Here is an 18,186-nt window from a genome sequence, read left to right on the forward strand (position 1 = left end):
CATAAATAAACTATTTCTGGAGTTGAGTACTGCGGCGTAAAACAACAACAACAACAACAAAGATAAAAACATACTGTATGTATATGTTATGGACAAGACGATTTGATTATAACAGCTTCTTGAGGAGCCTCTTACTTATATTTTCTTGACTTCATAACAAAATATTACAAATCAGGTAAAAACATGGTGCGCTTTGACCAGAGTGAGTGAGTGCATGATTCTAATTTATCTGAATCAGTAATATTATAAAATCATTATAAACATAATGTTACTTATCAATTTAATAACATAGCATTAAACTATATATCGAAATTATGGTAGTTTATAATTATGATTAACTGAATTTATATAATATTTAAAAAGTAAGTTTATTTGTTTGTTTGTTTATTTGCGAAGGGAGGGGAACAGATTACTTCAAGAAAGATCACAGATAGGCCATTCTCAGAATATCAAATGGCTTGCCCTTCAGAACCGGTTGAGAGAACACCCCCACGGTTAGGTTTTCTACCCCAGCAAGTCATTTCAAAGCCAACCTCGGAAGTACTCACAAAAGTAACGCGTCGTGCAAACTCGCGTGTGCACGCCCGTTTGTCATTCGGATTACATCGGCATTTGGTTGTATATTTAAGTATCATGCATGGATCCGAAGCAGATTGAAAAATTACACATAGCAGTACCGGCTGCGAATGCTTTGTGAGGTTAAGCACGTGCATAAAATGCTCCTAATCCTATAGTGAAGATTTGTGTGGTCTATTTGTCCTCTTTCAGTGTCATGGACGCGAAAACAGAGATCATACTACGTCGTTCCGATTATCCGATTGCGCAGAGGTACTTCCGGAAACTTGTTACCACCTTCCACGATAATGGGCTGAGGTCAGCTAAACTTCAACGTCGAAGAAAGGTGGTGCAAAGAAGAAGATAGAGTGTCCCATTTCCCTGATTGCCTGGGCTGTTGTGGGTAAATATGCATAACTGACCAATATTATCTGTGTAATAGACGACTCAAGGTCGGCAATAGCCTTGTGTTGTCTGGGCATGCATTAACATTTTTGTCTGCGTTGAAAGAAATGTTCAGTTTTCGATCACTTGCCAGCGAAGGCGGAGCACGGTTAGATTAAAAAGAGAACAGGGATATTCCATCTGCAGAAGTACACTTATATAGTGATTCTGTTATATTTTTGTGTGTTTAAGGAAAATCATGTTGCACACACATTCGTTGGTGGTTTTCGTGGGATTTTTAGGTAAGCCTTGTTGGTTCAAACTTATCTCGCAAGATCCTACGTTCATACAGTTTATATATATATATCCTTCGATTGACGATTGAGGCATACTCTGATTGACTCCTAGCTAAGAAATATTTTACATTTTCACTAGTCCACAAATTTGATCTGTCACAGAGCGACTCTGTCTGATGATAAATTGATAGACAGCTAGGTGAATATCTCACTAGACCTTCCTAGATATTATTAGTCTCAGACAAGTGACTTCTGTTGCATTTGATTGACTGACATATTCATGGGTTGATTTGGCTAGATCTATATAACATGTAGAAAACAAGTACAAAACATTCACCAGTGCAATCTATTATTGAAAAATGCGACCTAATATTTACAGAGCGGTTTCTACCTGATACTACAAGGAAGTGTTATTCAGCCTTCTTGAATTTTGCTTATCTTGGACAAGCAGACTGATGTTAATTTTGAACCCTTACTCAAAATAGGTGCATCACTTTGCAGTGCCTTCCACTTTAAGCTGAATATATATATATATGTAAATATAAACACCGAAGGCCCCGGTTCCATTCCCTACGTGGGTACAATGTGTAAAGCTATTTCTGATGTCCCCCTGCCGTCATGTTGCTGGAATATTGCTAAAATGGGCAAAAAGCGGTATTCACTCACTCACTCATTATTTATATGACTGTTACAGACAAGTGACGATCCTGTGTAGATTAGGTTTTGCGCAACCCATGCTTGCGATGATAGGTGACTGTGGTGACAATGCATGTTGTATGAGGTGATTAACAAGATTGTCTGGTCCAGACTCGATTGTTTACAGACTGCTGGAATATTGCCGAGTGACGCGTTCAACAACAAACAAACAAACAAACTAAAAGATAGTCACATCCACAAGTTTTGTTGTCTGAGACATCTCATTTCATGTGTTTTGTCATGTTTATTTCTGAGAAAGTTCATTTGTTACTGACTTCACATAATGATCATTGGGATCTCCACTGGGGTTTAATAGATGGAATGTCTGCCCAGAAAGTGGATGGTCGGTGGTTCGATACTCAGGCGTGTCATACCAATACAGAGCTCCAGATAAGCTGTGTATCTGCGTAAAATACGCATCAGAAATGCAGAACTACGCAGTAAAATAAAATCCAAGCGTATCAAATGGTATTTGCAACGAACATTACGGATACGCTACAAAAATAAAACTTGTGCGTATCATCAAAATATTGTGAAGTCACCCTGCATATTGGATGAGCAAATCAGCAACTTATTTTGAAATTATAAACAGGCATTCTGTCAACCTTGCCAAACTCCAAGATGACAGTTACATCATGATCATTTGCCATCACACTTTCTTGTGGAAGTATCGTTTTATTTTTTAGTCCTATAAAGCTCTCGAACCCACATGACACCAGTTTGCAGAGACTAGATGAATAGTGTTTTTAAATATTTAACTTAAATACCCACATGTGTAAAAACTAGCGGGTAACAGAAATTTGAATACCCAGATCAAATTACTGATACACAATGATTTTAAAATGCATGGGTAAAATGTCCACAACACCAAAAGCTTATCTGGAGCTCTGCCAATAGGCGTTATAAGATGTTACTTTTTGCTTACCTGTCTAGGGCGCGGCATTAAAGGGATAAAGCAAGGACTGGTCAGCTCTGAGTCGGTATACTGTGTCTGAGTGAGGTATACATGTACACACAGAGTACACACAGGACAACCCTATCTCACCTGGCCTACTGACAGTACACACAGGACAACCCTATCTCACCTTGCCTACTGACAGAGTACACACAGGACAACCCTATCTCACCTCACCCACTGACAGAGTACACACAGGACAACCCTATCTCACCTCACCCACTGACAGAGTACACACAGGACAACCCTATCTCACCTGGCCTACTGACAGTACACACAGGACAACCCTATCTCACCTTGCCTACAGACAGTACACACAGGACAACCCTATCTCACCTCACCCACTGACAGAGTACACACAGGACAACCCTATCTCACCTTGCCTACTGACAGAGTACACACAGGACAACCCTATCTCACCTCACCTACTGACAGAGTACACACAGGACAACCCTATCTCACCTCACCCACTGACAGAGTACACACAGGACAACCCTATCTCACCTCGCCTACTGACAGTACACACAGGACAACCCTATCTCGCCTCACCCACTGACAGTACACACAGGACAACCCTATCTCACCTCACCTACTGACAGAGTACACACAGGACAACCCTATCTCACCTCACCCACTGACAGAGTACACACAGGACAACCCTATCTCACCTCACCCACTGACAGAGTACACACAGGACAACCCTATCTCACCTCGCCTACTGACAGTACACACAGGACAACCCTATCTCGCCTCACCCACTGACAGTACACACAGGACAACCCTATCTCACCTCACCTACTGACAGAGTACACACAGGACAACCCTATCTCACCTCACCCACTGACAGTACACACAGGACAACCCTATCTCACCTCACCCACTGACAGTACACACAGGACAACCCTATCTCACCTCACCTACTGACAGTACACACAGGACAACCCTATCTCACCTCACCCACTGACAGTACACACAGGACAACCCTATCTCACCTCACCTACTGACAGTACACACAGGACAACCCTATCTCACCTCACCTACTGACAGTACACACAGGACAACCCTATCTCACCTCACCCACTGACAGAGTACACACAGGACAACCCTATCTCACCTCACCCACTGACAGTACACACAGGACAACCCTATCTCACCTGGCCTACTGACAGTACACACAGGACAACCCTATCTCACCTCACCTACTGACAGTACACACAGGACAACCCTATCTCACCTCACCTACTGACAGTACACACAGGACAACCCTATCTCACCTCACCTACTGACAGTACACACAGGACAACCCTATCTCACCTCACCTACTGACAGTACACACAGGACAACCCTATCTCACCTCACCTACTGACAGTACACACAGGACAACCCTATCTCACCTCACCCACTGACAGTACACACAGGACAACCCTATCTCACCTCACCCACTGACAGTACACACAGGACAACCCTATCTCACCTCACCTACTGACAGTACACACAGGACAACCCTATCTCACCTCACCTACTGACAGTACACACAGGACAACCCTATCTCACCTCGCCTACTGACAGTACACACAGGACAACCCTATCTCACCTGGCCTACTGACAGTACACACAGGACAACCCTATCTCACCTCGCCTACTGACAGTACACACAGGACAACCCTATCTCACCTCACCCACTGACAGTACACACAGGACAACCCTATCTCACCTCGCCTACTGACAGAGTACACAAAGGACCACAAAAAGAGCTTGCTCTGTCAGTTATTTCATTATAAGCGTGTTCGTTATATCCATCAATGTTATGTGTTAAAATGTACAGCAAATGGCCGGGACCAAACTGTTTGTTATATGCGTCAGTTTGTTATAAGCATGTCGGTTATTAACTTAGTTTACTGTATGTATAATATGATCAGGTACGTATGCCATTGGCAGGAATTTGTAAAGTTGCAAATCAAACACGTCCTGATAGTTGATTGCATGTACAATGAATTTAACAAATTAACAAAATGACAATGATTAATAGGCCTGGGACGATACACCAACTGTGCGATCCAATACGTATCACGACACCTTACTTACGGTCCAATACGTATCACGATACCTTACTTACGGTCCAATGTGTATCATGATACTTGCATGGCTCTTATCTGTGGTCCCTTAGCCATCTTTGTCATAGACAGGATTCCTAAGTACTTGATGTACAGTTGGCAGTGTGAAGTATGGCACAGTGGGTGAAAATAGTTTTGTTTTCACTATAAACTTTCATTACTAATTAGTGTTTAGTTTAACAGTTATTAAAGCAAACATTTACGATAAGAATGGATACTTTTTACTTACTGTGCGACTGTGGTCCATACTTATACTGAGAAGTAAAAAATCGCGATCCACCAATGCATCAGACAAACCACTATCCCTACCCTATGGCGTCACCTAACAACGGGCTTGAAAATGGCCTGTCGTCAAGCAATATGAGGGCATTATCAAGTTACAGTGGCCAGTCGATTTCTGATAACGCTTGGGCGGTTTAACGATAAGTCTATCCATTTTAGCTATAAGATATAAAGACTTACTCACATTCAAGAGATATTAGATTGGTTTGAAGCAGAAACAAACATAGAGCTGTTGTGTGAACCCGATCCTCATGATCGCATGACATGTGACATAGATCCATCACTCGAGATGCACCATTTGTCTCAAGCATGATTAGCGTGTAAAGTTTGGAAATAAGTAAAATATTATAGTCACTCTGTGTTAACACTTAACTGATTGTTAGTTTTGTCATTAAGTGGTACACACTGGACACATCTCTTCTTAAGGTACATGTGTATTCACCTGTGTATTCTCCTGTGTATTTACCTGTGTATTCACCTGTGTATTCACCTGTGTTTTCTCCGTGCAGGTGACAAGAGTCGAGGATGGACCACAGCGCTGCCAGCATCCCCGAGTCTGTCATCTCCCAGACCAGTGAGGCTTGCTCCAGCGTGGGTGAAGATCGGTTTGTTGACCAGGATCGAGCACCAAGTCTCCTCATCGGATTCTCCAAACTCTACAAGAACAAGGAGTTTGTGGATGTGATCCTATGTGTCGGGACGCAGGAGTTTCCCTGCCACAAGAACGTCCTCGCAGTCTCCAGCCCCTTCTTCATGGCGATGTTCTCGAACAACATGGCCGAAAGCCACCAGGAGAAGATAACTCTGAAGGACATGGAGTGCCAGACGCTCGCCCTTGTGTTGGACTATATTTACACAGGACAGGTTGTGTTGACAGAGGAATCCGTTCAGAACCTTCTCTCCGCGTCCAATCTTTTTCAGTTGATATCTTTACGTGATGGCTGTGCGGAGTTCATGATGAATCACGTCACGGTCACAAACTGTATCGGGGTGTATTTTTTTGCCAAATGTCATGAATGTGGTGTCCTTGCAATGAAAGCCAAAGAAATAATTAATAATAAGTTTTCCACGTTGTGCAAACAGCAAGAGTTTCTCTCCCTCCCTGCGGACAAACTCGTGGAAATCATCAGCGATGATGACATTAACGTGACGACGGAGGAGACGGTGTACGAGGCGTGCATGGAGTGGTTGCAGCACGACACTGACGGCAGGCTGGTGCACCTCGTTGACATCATGAACTGCGTACGTTTTGCCAACATCAGCTCCTATTACTTCTGTGATCGAATCGACACGTGTTCGTTGTTGTTGGAGAGAGAGGAGCTACGCAAGACATTGGACATGATTAGGTATTATCACATGTTGAAAAATCGGCAACAAGAAATGGACTTGAGTTTGATGCCCCGTCGGGGAATGGCGTACGAGAGAGGTGTCATGATCATTGCAAACCCTTATACAGAAGACGCTCTCAAGAAATACAACAGTATGGAACTATTGATGCCCAAGACAGGGGAGGTAATCCATATCTGCAAACTGCCACAGAGCCTCTACACACCAGGTGAGCAGAATTCATGTGTAACAGTTAGGCCTGGGACAATACACCAACTGTGTGATCCGATATGCATCACGATACCTTGGTCACGATCCGATATGCATCACGATACCTTGGTCACGATCCGATATGTATCACGATACCTTGGTCACGATCCGATATGCATCACGATACCTTGGTCACGATCCGATATGCATCACGATACCTTGGTCATGATCCGATATGCATCACGATACCTTGGTCACGATCCGATATGCATCACGATACCTTGGTCATGATCCGATATGCATCACGATACCTTGGTCACGATCCGATATGCATCACGATACCTTGGTCACGATCCGATATGCATCACCATACCTTGGTCACGATCCGATATGTATGTAGGCCATGTTGTGTGTAGGCCATCTTATTTATGGCCAAGATGGCCAAATACCTGCCACACTGACGATTTACAGTTGGCAGTGTCAAGTATGGCACAATGGATGAAAATATTTAAGTTTTCACTACTAATTAGTGTTTGGTGTAACAGTTATATAAGAAAACATTTAAAGTAAGAATGAATATTTTTTACTTGGTGTGCTGTGATCAATACTTGTGTCAAGAAGGAAATAATCGCGACCCATCGGCATATCGTTTCACTACTAGTAACAAAACTGAAGCACTTGTGGATTTTGACTCTATAGCAAGTGACTGGAAGCTTTTGTCCAGATGTGACAATGTGAGTGAGGGTTCAAACTTGGACAACGTTATTACAGTGTAGCTTGCCTTCAGCCCTCACTACAACATCCCAATGTCTCTGTGTCTCAGCTCGCTGAAAACTTTCCCAAATTCCCCTGCGTTTTCATAGTGTTTCGATACATGTTCCTCAGTGCAATATAAAATTGTGTTTGGGATTTGATTTGAAATACAACACATCGTGGGTCACCCATTGAGGGAACTGTTGTCTTTGCATGACTGACTGTCTGATGTAGTTTGGCGTAGTTTGGTGTTCGTGGTGACAGTGTTTTCAAATAGAACTCATGGTCTGGTTTCAAAATTCTTATTGAATAAAAAATTGTAAAACACAACTGAATGGGGGGAATGCTGCCACAGTCTCCCACATGAAGGGGAAGATGCTATCTGTATCATTATCAGGTGATTAACTGAATATAGGTTAAATCATTCCTTTTTCCCTTTCAGGGGGCACAGGTGCAGAGTTGTGTCCCTTGGTCATGCCAGAAACCTATGAATGCTAGTTCAAATTTTTATTGCCCCGATGATGTTTCTAGGTTTGTCAGCACCATGCACGTGCTTGTGGGTTTCACCAAACTGGTAAATGTCTGGGACCTGCATCACTTCGTCTTTCTGCCCACATCATAGCAGTGTTAAATCCAGCTCATTCCCTCACTCACACCTTTGATGTCTATAGTTACGTAGCAGATTGTGTTGAACCAGACAATCAGTAGCCTGTTTTTCCCTGCCTGTAGAAATGCAGGAGGTAAATTAAACAAATTTAAAAAACAGTTTAAAAAACACTATTTGTTGTGCCTCTTTTCACATATGCCATTGTTTAGTAAATTGCTATAATTGTTACCATGGTTACAGGTTGCGCTATATCAGGAGACAACCAGATTTTCCTGGCAGGCGGGGCGATCAGGAAGATCAACTACCGGGGGTCGATCACCACAGAGGGCGTGTCCAACAACCTGTACATGTTCGACCAGATTGAGGGGGCGTGGCAGACCAAGGCAAAGATGCACATGTCTCGTTCCCAGTTCTCCCTCACAGTCGTTGATGGGTGAGTTTATAGCCACACATGTACAGCTCATGGGACCGACCTTTAAGTATTAGAGGGGAGGGGTGGGGGACAGCTTTAGAATTTATTCAGATTCAGGATGCCTTCAAACAACGTTAACACATACAGTGTTTGTTTTGCAAATGGAAGATCATTTTTCACAACAAAATTTGTCTAGACAAATAAATTTTCCCAAAGGTACAGTAAATGTGCTGTGATAAACCTAGGATTGTTTATAGTGGGCCCGAGATCCCCCAGACCTTACCAGTAGAGGGCCTGCCTTGAAGATGGTGGCTATGTAGTAATGTGATGCCTGGAAACATAAAAAAGAACAGATGAAGCTGAGCTGCAAAATGTATTTGTTCAAAAGGAAACTTTTGTGCATCTATGTGCATTACTGCAGCATTTATAAGATTAAATTAATAAAGTTAAATCAGTACTTCCATAACATTGGGCATAGCTTCAAAGCACCCTGCTACCCGGCAGGTCTTCCACTCACCTGTTGTGGCAAAAAACAAGACAACATTGTAAATATAAGACATAATATCACTGTGTCATGAACAATTATTAACATGATTAAGGCAGGATGCTGAAACACTGATCGAAAACAGGACAATGGTATTGTTACTCAGAATGAGACGATATTTTATGAGAACATTTCATTGGTCTTTATAAAGTCTGTTTGTCAATCAGAAAACTCGGAATCAGTTTTTAATGTTCAAAACGATTTTGGCTTCACCCGTACGTAATGCGCATGGAAAGGAACAGGTTTTTCAGAAGCAGAAAATACCTCTGAATTTAAGAAAATATGAATTCAGAACAAAAATCATGATTTTGAACAAACAAAATATTTTTTCCCGATTCTTTTTTAACCTGCCAAGGACATTTAGTTTGAAATACCAGTCTCCTTGTTCCATGTCCCAGGTTCGCCTTTGCTGTCGGAGGCCAGGATGGTGCGGAGATACTGAGCAGCGTGGAGCGCTACGACCCCCACACCAACACGTGGATGTTGGTGGCCCCGCTCCCACAACCCCTGCGCTTCACCACCTCCCTCAGCTACCGCGGCAAGCTGTACGTGTTCGGCGGGGAGAACACCTCGGAGATCAGCAGCAGTGCATACAGGTCGCTATCTGTTTGTACCTTTAGTCCTTAGTTTGCTGTCACTGACAAATTCTCCCTCGGATTAACAGGTTTTCATGCAAAATGACGTCGGTCATACAGATACTTTTGTCTTATTTCTTTGGTTGTGAAAGATCTCTATATGGGTGAAATAATGCCGATGCAACGTTCAATTTTTAGTGACTCATTGCGAAACTCATAACTGATGCAGGGGCATGGGTAACCCAGCTGTCGTAGGTGCTGCAGAGTTGTGTCCCTTGGGCACACTGGAAACCTATGGTTCGAATCCTGGTTATGTTTCTAGGTTAGTCAGCGCCATGCCTGTGGGTTTCACCAAAGTGGTACCCATCTGAGAGATGCATCACTTCGGGCTTTCCTCCCATATTTAGCTAACACACCGTGATATAACTGGAATACTGTTCAAACAGTGTAAATGTTGAAAGTCACGGGAATTAGCTTGTTGCGCTGGTTGCTTTTTTCCACATTATGTTTTCTTCTGTTAATTAACGCATCTCACAGATTTATATTACAGGGCTAGAAATAAGTATTAATTGTAACATTTTTCCTTTCAGCTGTATTGATCCACAATTTATATATTTCCCTAGATCATGCACGTTTGGTAGATACTGACAGCCATGATGTGGCACATTAAAAAGCTTTGAATGTCTTCTGCCTCCAGTGTTGGTGATGGTGCCGGTCCAGACATGACATTTATGATCAGTCAGTTTTTAGTGTAGCATTTTCTGTTAGTGGAAGCAAAATCCAATATGTGAAAAGAAGTTGAATAACAAGCAAGATGAGAGCTACTATATATAAAGCTCTTGATCATCCATTAAATCAAATATATGTTCTGTCGTAGATATGATCCCGCGGAGGATGCCTGGGTGGAGTTACCTCCCATGAAGAAGCCGCGCGTGCTTGCTGGCAGTGTTGTGTACAAGGAGAAGATCTACGTCATCGGTGGGTACACAGTTGAGGTTGATGGTCGGTGTTAGGGTTGGGTCTTGCTTTGATTTAGAGGGTTGATGGTTGATGTTGATGTTGTTGATTTTGAATGTTTCTTCCACAGTTTGGATGTAAATTGAGAGTTGATGTTGAGAGTCGATGTGGTAATGTTGAGTGTTGATGTTTGGAGTTAAAATTGATGTTGATATTGATGGCACAGGGCTCATTTAGCTATATAAAATATGCACAAGTGCAACCGAAAAATGCAACCTATGGCTAAAATTATTTTTTTTAAATAGTGTTGGTTCTCAGGCACAGCCACATCATCACAAAGTCACAAATCCTTAAATATTCCGCGTAGTGAACACACGACCCTGGCAGTAAAAACAATGTGAACCAGTATAGCACACAGTTACCTCCCTTTACATGCACACTGCTTTACCGTGCATCTCGTGTTATGGTCATGGAGGCAATAGGAGTTTGTGTCAATGACAACATGAAATTTACGATAAAACATCACCAGACATGATGATTTACAAATTCAGTGGTATTTGTGTACTGTCGGACAATGTTTCATAGACCAATCAGCTGTTGACGCATTTTCTCCCCGATCTATGGGAGTTTTAGTTAAAGAATACTTAATGTCATGGCCAATATCTTAACTGAAAAGAAAATTCATAGGAAGAGGAAGACTGAAGATTGGTATCTCTAACGACTAATGTTCGTTTCAGGTCGAGTTTATGGTGAGTTGATGTGATTTGCCGATCAGATCATGCACGATATCCCCTGAAATTAATTGAACAAAATCGAATGAAATCTTGGAGAAAAGTAATATGATGGATTACAAACTTAAGTCCAGATACACAATGAACACTTGTATAGCCAGATAGTGTAATGACAGGAGTAACTTGTATACTTCGGTACAGATTTGTTGACATGCTTCTTCTGGTGTTGTGTGCTCACGATGATGTTTTCGCATTGTGAAATAAAATGGAAGCTCACTGTAAGTGTGTATTGTTCACACACTGGTAGTACAACGGCAGCCAAATACTGTATTCCAGTATTTTACTCATCAAGGAAGACACTTATGAAGGGAGGCCCTTTCCCAGGTTGATTCAGTGTCTGCTCTGGCTTAAATTTTCTTGGGGTCACTTGGACCCCTTCATCATAAAATTAGGGGTCCCAAACAAAAATGGAGGGGTCCAATTCATAGCATTATAACATAACATTAACAACAGAACACAGTGGTTGTGAAAAATAAGAAATCTTTTAGCAACTGCAAAATATCAACAAACAGGCAAAGTGAGAGAAAGGTCCACATCAGGGCACATCCTGCTCTCATAACTAAGAGGTTTACATTAAGGGACAAACAATTTCTTAAAAGGGACATTTGATATTAATGAATATTATAACACAAAATTATCCATGTTAATATCTAACTTCGTATATGAAAAGGCAGTACACGGGTCAGCCATTGGTAAGGGGTCATTGTGACAGACATTTGTGAATGTTTTTACCGAGATCTACCAATGATTTGAAGTTATGGATTCAGTTAAGTTCAATGGCTGTTTTGATGCTACTGTACTGAGTAGTGAGTTCATGTTGTAACTGTGACAATGATCAATGAGTCATAAAATATAATTGGCATATCGAACGTTTTTTTTTATAAGAGTATGTTCAGGATCCAGCATTTCCTTGACAAATCTAGTCAACATGTTTCAGGTGCTATAAATGTTTAAACATGTCAGTTACACCAATAACGGTCCTGGCAAAATGTGTTTTGCAATTCTTAATATGACTCACAAGATATTGAATTATTATCAGCTTGATAAGTCTGTTGTAGAATAACTAAATATTCAGAGTCCGCTAAATAAAAACAATGCTTACATCATTGTACATTCAAGTGTTCGCATTCATTCTTTATCATATACAGTATTTCGGTATTGATAAATCTTGTAATCCACACAACCTGTCGACTGTTTACTTATGCAAATTTAAACACGATATATTTCATCACATGATCGAATACAGGACTCGTTGCGGTATGTCACGGCTACTTGTACACACCTTAACTTTTTTATGACAGTTCCTGGGATGTTTTTGAAGTGGAATTACCCCTTCCTCCATTCAAAATTGATTAGAAAAAGAACCCATTTGTTCAAACGAAGTTCCTTGACCAAACCTCGGTCGCATGCAAAATTCAAAACAGGAAGTGATATATCATATAATCCACACAGCCTTACTTACTGCGGTAAGATTCACCAATGACAGGTACTTTGTTTACCGAACTCGGTAAAGAAAATCAGCATCAATCAATCCAATGAACAACAAACATTTTGTGAATCACATATTAATAAGTTTGTAAGCGTGTCCCACTACGATCCATTATAAATTAACTACCGCGATAACATAGCGTATCATTCTACACGGTCGCTCGATTTCGCGGGTCACTGTTACCACGTTCTGAAGTATACCCTTGATGTGCCTGGCTATTTTTAGTTTGACACAAGGTCAGGATATTTTCGACCAATCAGCAAGCTAAATTAATTACGACTATATCCGACTTGCTTAATATGTGGCACATTATTGGCTGAAGCAAAGCTACAGACCATACCGAAAATTAATACATGCAAAACCGACAATAGATATAGGTCAAGAAACCGGTTTGGGTATTTGTCATAAAAAGGGAGAGAATTATGAAACTGGTTTGGTTTAGCAAACGGAAGTGTTAATCAACATGCTCCGCTGTCTTGTTTGGCAACAAATACCTTTACGCAAAGACGTACGTCTTTGATTTACGATAACAGTGTCAATTCGATATGAAATTAAAATAGCCCCAGTCACTGCATCCACGAGACCCACACATGTTACGCAGGTGCATTACTTATTTTTGTGCGTCCAAGACGCAAAAACGCACTCTCCAGCCAACACTGTCAATGATTACACCCAACTGTTTATTTGGTTGCATACTAGTTTGAACAACCGAAATTAAAAGAAAAAATGGCTGCCAGCCTGCACTATATTTTCAAAAGGCATTGCCTGAGAACCAATTCTTTTTTTTAAGCCTTATATGTGTGTCTCCTTGCACCAAGGAAATGTAAAAAAAATTCAAGTTTGTCTCTGACATACCCTTACTCACTGTTCCTAGGCCAACACAAAGTTCATCTTTGATACAGTCAGTAGATCAACAGTATACCTACCATGCTACATCTCTAATCCCTGTTACGTGTAATTTGTCATGCTTTCTTAGGATGTACTTCAAGATTATGTGCACATGTTCCTATTACATTTAACAGCAATGTATCGGGGGCACGGGTGGCCCAGTCGTCTACCGCGTCGCAATTCGCTGTGCAGAGTTGCGTCCCTTGGGCATGCCAGAAACCTATGATTGTGGGTTCGAATCCCGGTTCGCCCTGATTATGTTTCTAGGTTTGTCAGCACCATACCTGTGCTCATGGGTTTCACCGAAGTGGTAAACTTCTGAGACCTGCATCACTTTGGGCTTTCCTCCCACATTAAACAGACACGCCGTGATATAACTCACTCACACAGCATCATACATGCATCATTTATTTATGGGACACTATGTTTCAGCTTTATAACTGTATGGGACCAGGGTGCAACCTGTTTTTTGGGTGCATCTAGGTTTTCATGTCAATATGCACCTAGTGCAAGTTAAAATAAGTTCCCTAAAACAAGGCTTGTGTTGAGAGTTGGTGTTGGCATTGAGTGATGGTGTTGATAGTCGATGACTCGATGTTGATGTTAAGAGTTGATTGTGATGTTGAAGTTGACGTTGAAGTTGATGTTGATAGTTGATGTTGATATGTGCTTCCTCCAACCAGGCGGCAACTCCTGCATCAGTGACAAGTGGCGGAAGGAGTACCTGCCGGAACACTGTGTCAGCTCCGTGGAGATCTTGGATCCCGCTGATGAGACATGGAGCCGGGGACCGGAGCTTCCTAATGCTCTCTGTGGAGCTGGTGAGTGACTCCTCTGACAAATCTTAATGTTAAGGAGGGGTAGGGTTGGCTACGTCATGCCTGTGTAGAGTTGTCTCCCCTAGGCACGCCAGAATCCTATGATCATGGGTTTGAATCCCAAATTAGTTCTGCTTATTCTAATTGGTTTGCCAGCACTCCTGGGTTTCACCAAAATGGTAACCTTTAAACCGGCATCACAACTGGCTTCAGTCAGGAGTTGAGTGAGACTAAGATCTCGAACCCTTATTCTAATTACTGACGACAGTTACAATTATGTTTTCCATTTAACAGTATTTGTCATTGTATTGTACCTTATAATTGTGTCTTGTATTTCCATCAACTTTGAAAATCTTTTGAAGTAGGTAAAGTGTATTACTGCATTTCATACTAAATCAGAGCTCCAGATAAGCTGCGTATATAATACGCATCAGAAATGCAGAAATACACAGTAAAATATAATCCAATAAAATGAAATACGCAACGAACATTACAGATACGCTACAAAAATAAAACTTGTGTGTATCATCAAAATATCGTGAAGTCACCCTGCGTATTGGATTAGCAAATCAGCAACTTATTTTGAAATTATAAATGGGCATTCCGTCAACCTTGCCAAACTCCACGATGACAGTTACATCATGATCATTTGCCATCACACTTTCTTGTGGAAGTATCGTGGTATTTTTGAGTTCTATAAAGCTCTCGAACCCACGCGACACCACGACTAGATGAATAGTGTTTTTAAATATCTAACTTAAATAACCCACATGTGTAAAAACTAGTGGGTAACAGAAATTTGAATACGCACATAGAATTACTGATACCCAGTGATTTTAAAATTTATGGGTAAAATGCCCACAACACCAAAAGCTTATCTGGAGCTTTGTAAATTCAAGAGGTAAATGTCCCACATATATTTAATAAGGGCCGGTGGTGTAGCCTAGAGGCTAAAGTGTTTGCTTGTCACACTGAAGACATGGGTTAGTTTCCCAACTTGGGCACAATGTGCCCCCTCCATGATATTGCTGGAATATTGCTAACAGCATCATAAAACCACTCATGCATAATTTATTATCAGGGGGTCTCTATCCTCAGTCTTACACTATCATTGGCAGAATTCTTTCCACTCCCATTCCTGTCACACTCTTCTCACATTCCTTTCACTCTTCTCAAATTCCTCACTTTTCTCACATTCCTCTCACTCTTCTCACTATCATCTCACTCTACTTACATTCCTCTCACTCTTCTCACATTCCTCACTTTTCACACATTCCTTTCACTCTTCTCACATTCCTTTCACTCTTCTCACATTCCTCACTTTTCTCACATTCCTCTCACTCTTCCAACATTCATCTCACTCTTCTCACTGTCATCTCACTCTACTCACATTCCTTTTACTCTTCTCACATTCTTCACTTTTCTCACATTCCTCTCACTCTTCTCACTATCATCTCACTCTACTCACATTCCTCTCACTCTTCTCACATTCCTCACTTTTCACACATTCCTTTCACTCTTCTCACATTCCTTACTCTTCTCACATTCCTCACTTTTCTCACATTCCTCTCACTCTTCCAACATTCATCTCACTCTTCTCACTGTCATCTCACTCTACTCACATTCCTTTTACTCTTCTCACATTCCTCACTTTTCTCACTGTCTTCTCACATTCCTCTCACATTCCTCTCACATTCCTCTCACACTCGTCTCACATTCCTCTCACACTCGTCTCACATTCCTCTCACACTCGTCTCACATTCCTCTCACACTCTTCTCACACTCGTCTCACATGCCTGTTCTGTTGGTCCGCCAGGTATCGTGAAGTACAGCAACACCATCCTGATCGTGGGTGGTGAGGACGACAAGAGCTGGATGGCGGGGCTGTGCTGGCTGAAGGAGGACCGGGGCAAGGAGTCGTGGGTGGAGGGGCAGGAACTCCCCACCGTCATGAGCACCTTCGGCTGCGTGGTCGCCAACATCCCGCACGAAGTTCTCAAGCAACAATGACACATCATCATCATGTGCACACTCCAGAGACAGCGACGACGACAGTGTGCAGACAGTACATGCTGAGCAGACAGCACATGCTGAGCAGACAGCACTTGATGAGCATACAACACATGCTGAGCAGACAGCACATGCTGAGCAGACGACACATGCTGTGCAGATGGCATCGCTGAGCAGACGGCACATGCTGAGCATACAACATATGCTGAGCAGACGGCACTTGCTGAGCATACAACACATGCTGAGCAGACGGCACATGCTGAGCAGACAACATGCTGAGCAGAAAGCACTTGCTGAGCAGACAGCACTTGCTGAGCGGACGACACATGCTGAGCTGACGACACATGCTGAGCATAAGACACATGCTGAGCATACGACACATGCTGAGCATGCAACACATGCTGAGCGGACGACACATGCTGAGCATACGACACATGCTGAGCATACGACACATGCTGAGCAGACGACACATGCTGAGCAGACGGCACTTGCTGAGCAGACGACACTTGCTGAGCAGACGACACATGCTGAGCAGACGGCACTTGCTTAGCAGACAGCACTTGCTGATAAAATGACAAGACGGTGTAAAACAGCGGACACAACAAATACATACAACAGACACAATAACACTGTGAGTGCAGGTCACAGATTGTGTGCAGACACAGTGTGAACAGTGTTCTCTTTGACTGTCAATACAGCAGACATTGTGCAGTGTGGAAGTTGTATCGTTCTCATGTCATCGAGTGTCATGCAACATGTATTTCCAACACAGTGGAAACGATTGATATGGTGTTGTGCGATTGATATGGTGTTGTGCAACATGAATTCATGACACAATGCAACATTGTTAACAATGGCATTTATTGTGAAGATGTGTAACATGAAATCCTGATACTGATTATAAACAAAGTGTGATGCGAGGAGACTTTCTGACATGAAATGAGTTACAAACATGACGTGGTCACAATCGACCTGAAAGTGTGAAACATTGACTGCAACTCATCTCATGAAGCAGGACTTTGTGAAACTCATGATGCCTACCAGCGACCTGCAGTCTGTGGCACTGAGCACAGTGGAGCCCTTGACTCATTCTTGCATGGACACAATCATTGAGTCATAGAATCGAGTAGAGTCCAGAAAGGACTAACTTGTGGACTACCACTTTTATTCTTAGGTAGATGGCAGCACTCAAGAATGATGTCATCAAGGGCAGTGTCATCATCAAGTGGACTGTCATTGTCATTATCAGGACAGTGTCTTCAAGGGCAGTGTCATCATCAAGTGGACTGTCATTATCAGGACAGTGTCTTCAAGGACAGTGTCATCATCAAGTGGACTGTCATTATCAGGACAGTGTCTTCAAGGGCAGTGTCATCATCAAGTGGACTGTCATTATCAGGACAGTGTCTTCAAGGGCAGTGTCATCATCAAGTGGACTGTCATTATCAGGACAGTGTCATATAGGGCAGTGTCATTGTCATCCTACCCGTGCTTGTGAGTCTCACCAAAGTGGTAAACGCTGGA

The 18,186-nt window shown here is 42.2% G+C and overlaps 1 protein-coding gene across 1 annotated transcript; it reads left to right on the forward strand.

Moving 5' to 3' along the window:
• Positions 1–896: 896 nt before the first annotated feature.
• LOC139477896 (kelch repeat and BTB domain-containing protein 8-like) lies at positions 897–16,662 on the forward strand. The gene is made up of 7 exons (XM_071260329.1): positions 897–954; positions 5,792–6,837; positions 8,419–8,611; positions 9,533–9,730; positions 10,587–10,687; positions 14,518–14,655; positions 16,469–16,662. Exons 2-7 carry the CDS (start codon positions 5,808–5,810, stop codon positions 16,660–16,662), a joined length of 1,854 nt encoding a protein of 617 aa, XP_071116430.1. The 5' UTR covers positions 897–954; positions 5,792–5,807.
• The last annotated feature ends 1,524 nt before the right edge of the window (positions 16,663–18,186 follow it).

The sequence above is a fragment of the Haliotis cracherodii genome, unplaced genomic scaffold (genome assembly GCF_022045235.1).
Source record: "Haliotis cracherodii isolate W230 unplaced genomic scaffold, xgHalCrac1.p SCAF_37, whole genome shotgun sequence".
Classification (NCBI taxonomy): Eukaryota; Metazoa; Mollusca; class Gastropoda; order Lepetellida; family Haliotidae; genus Haliotis; species Haliotis cracherodii.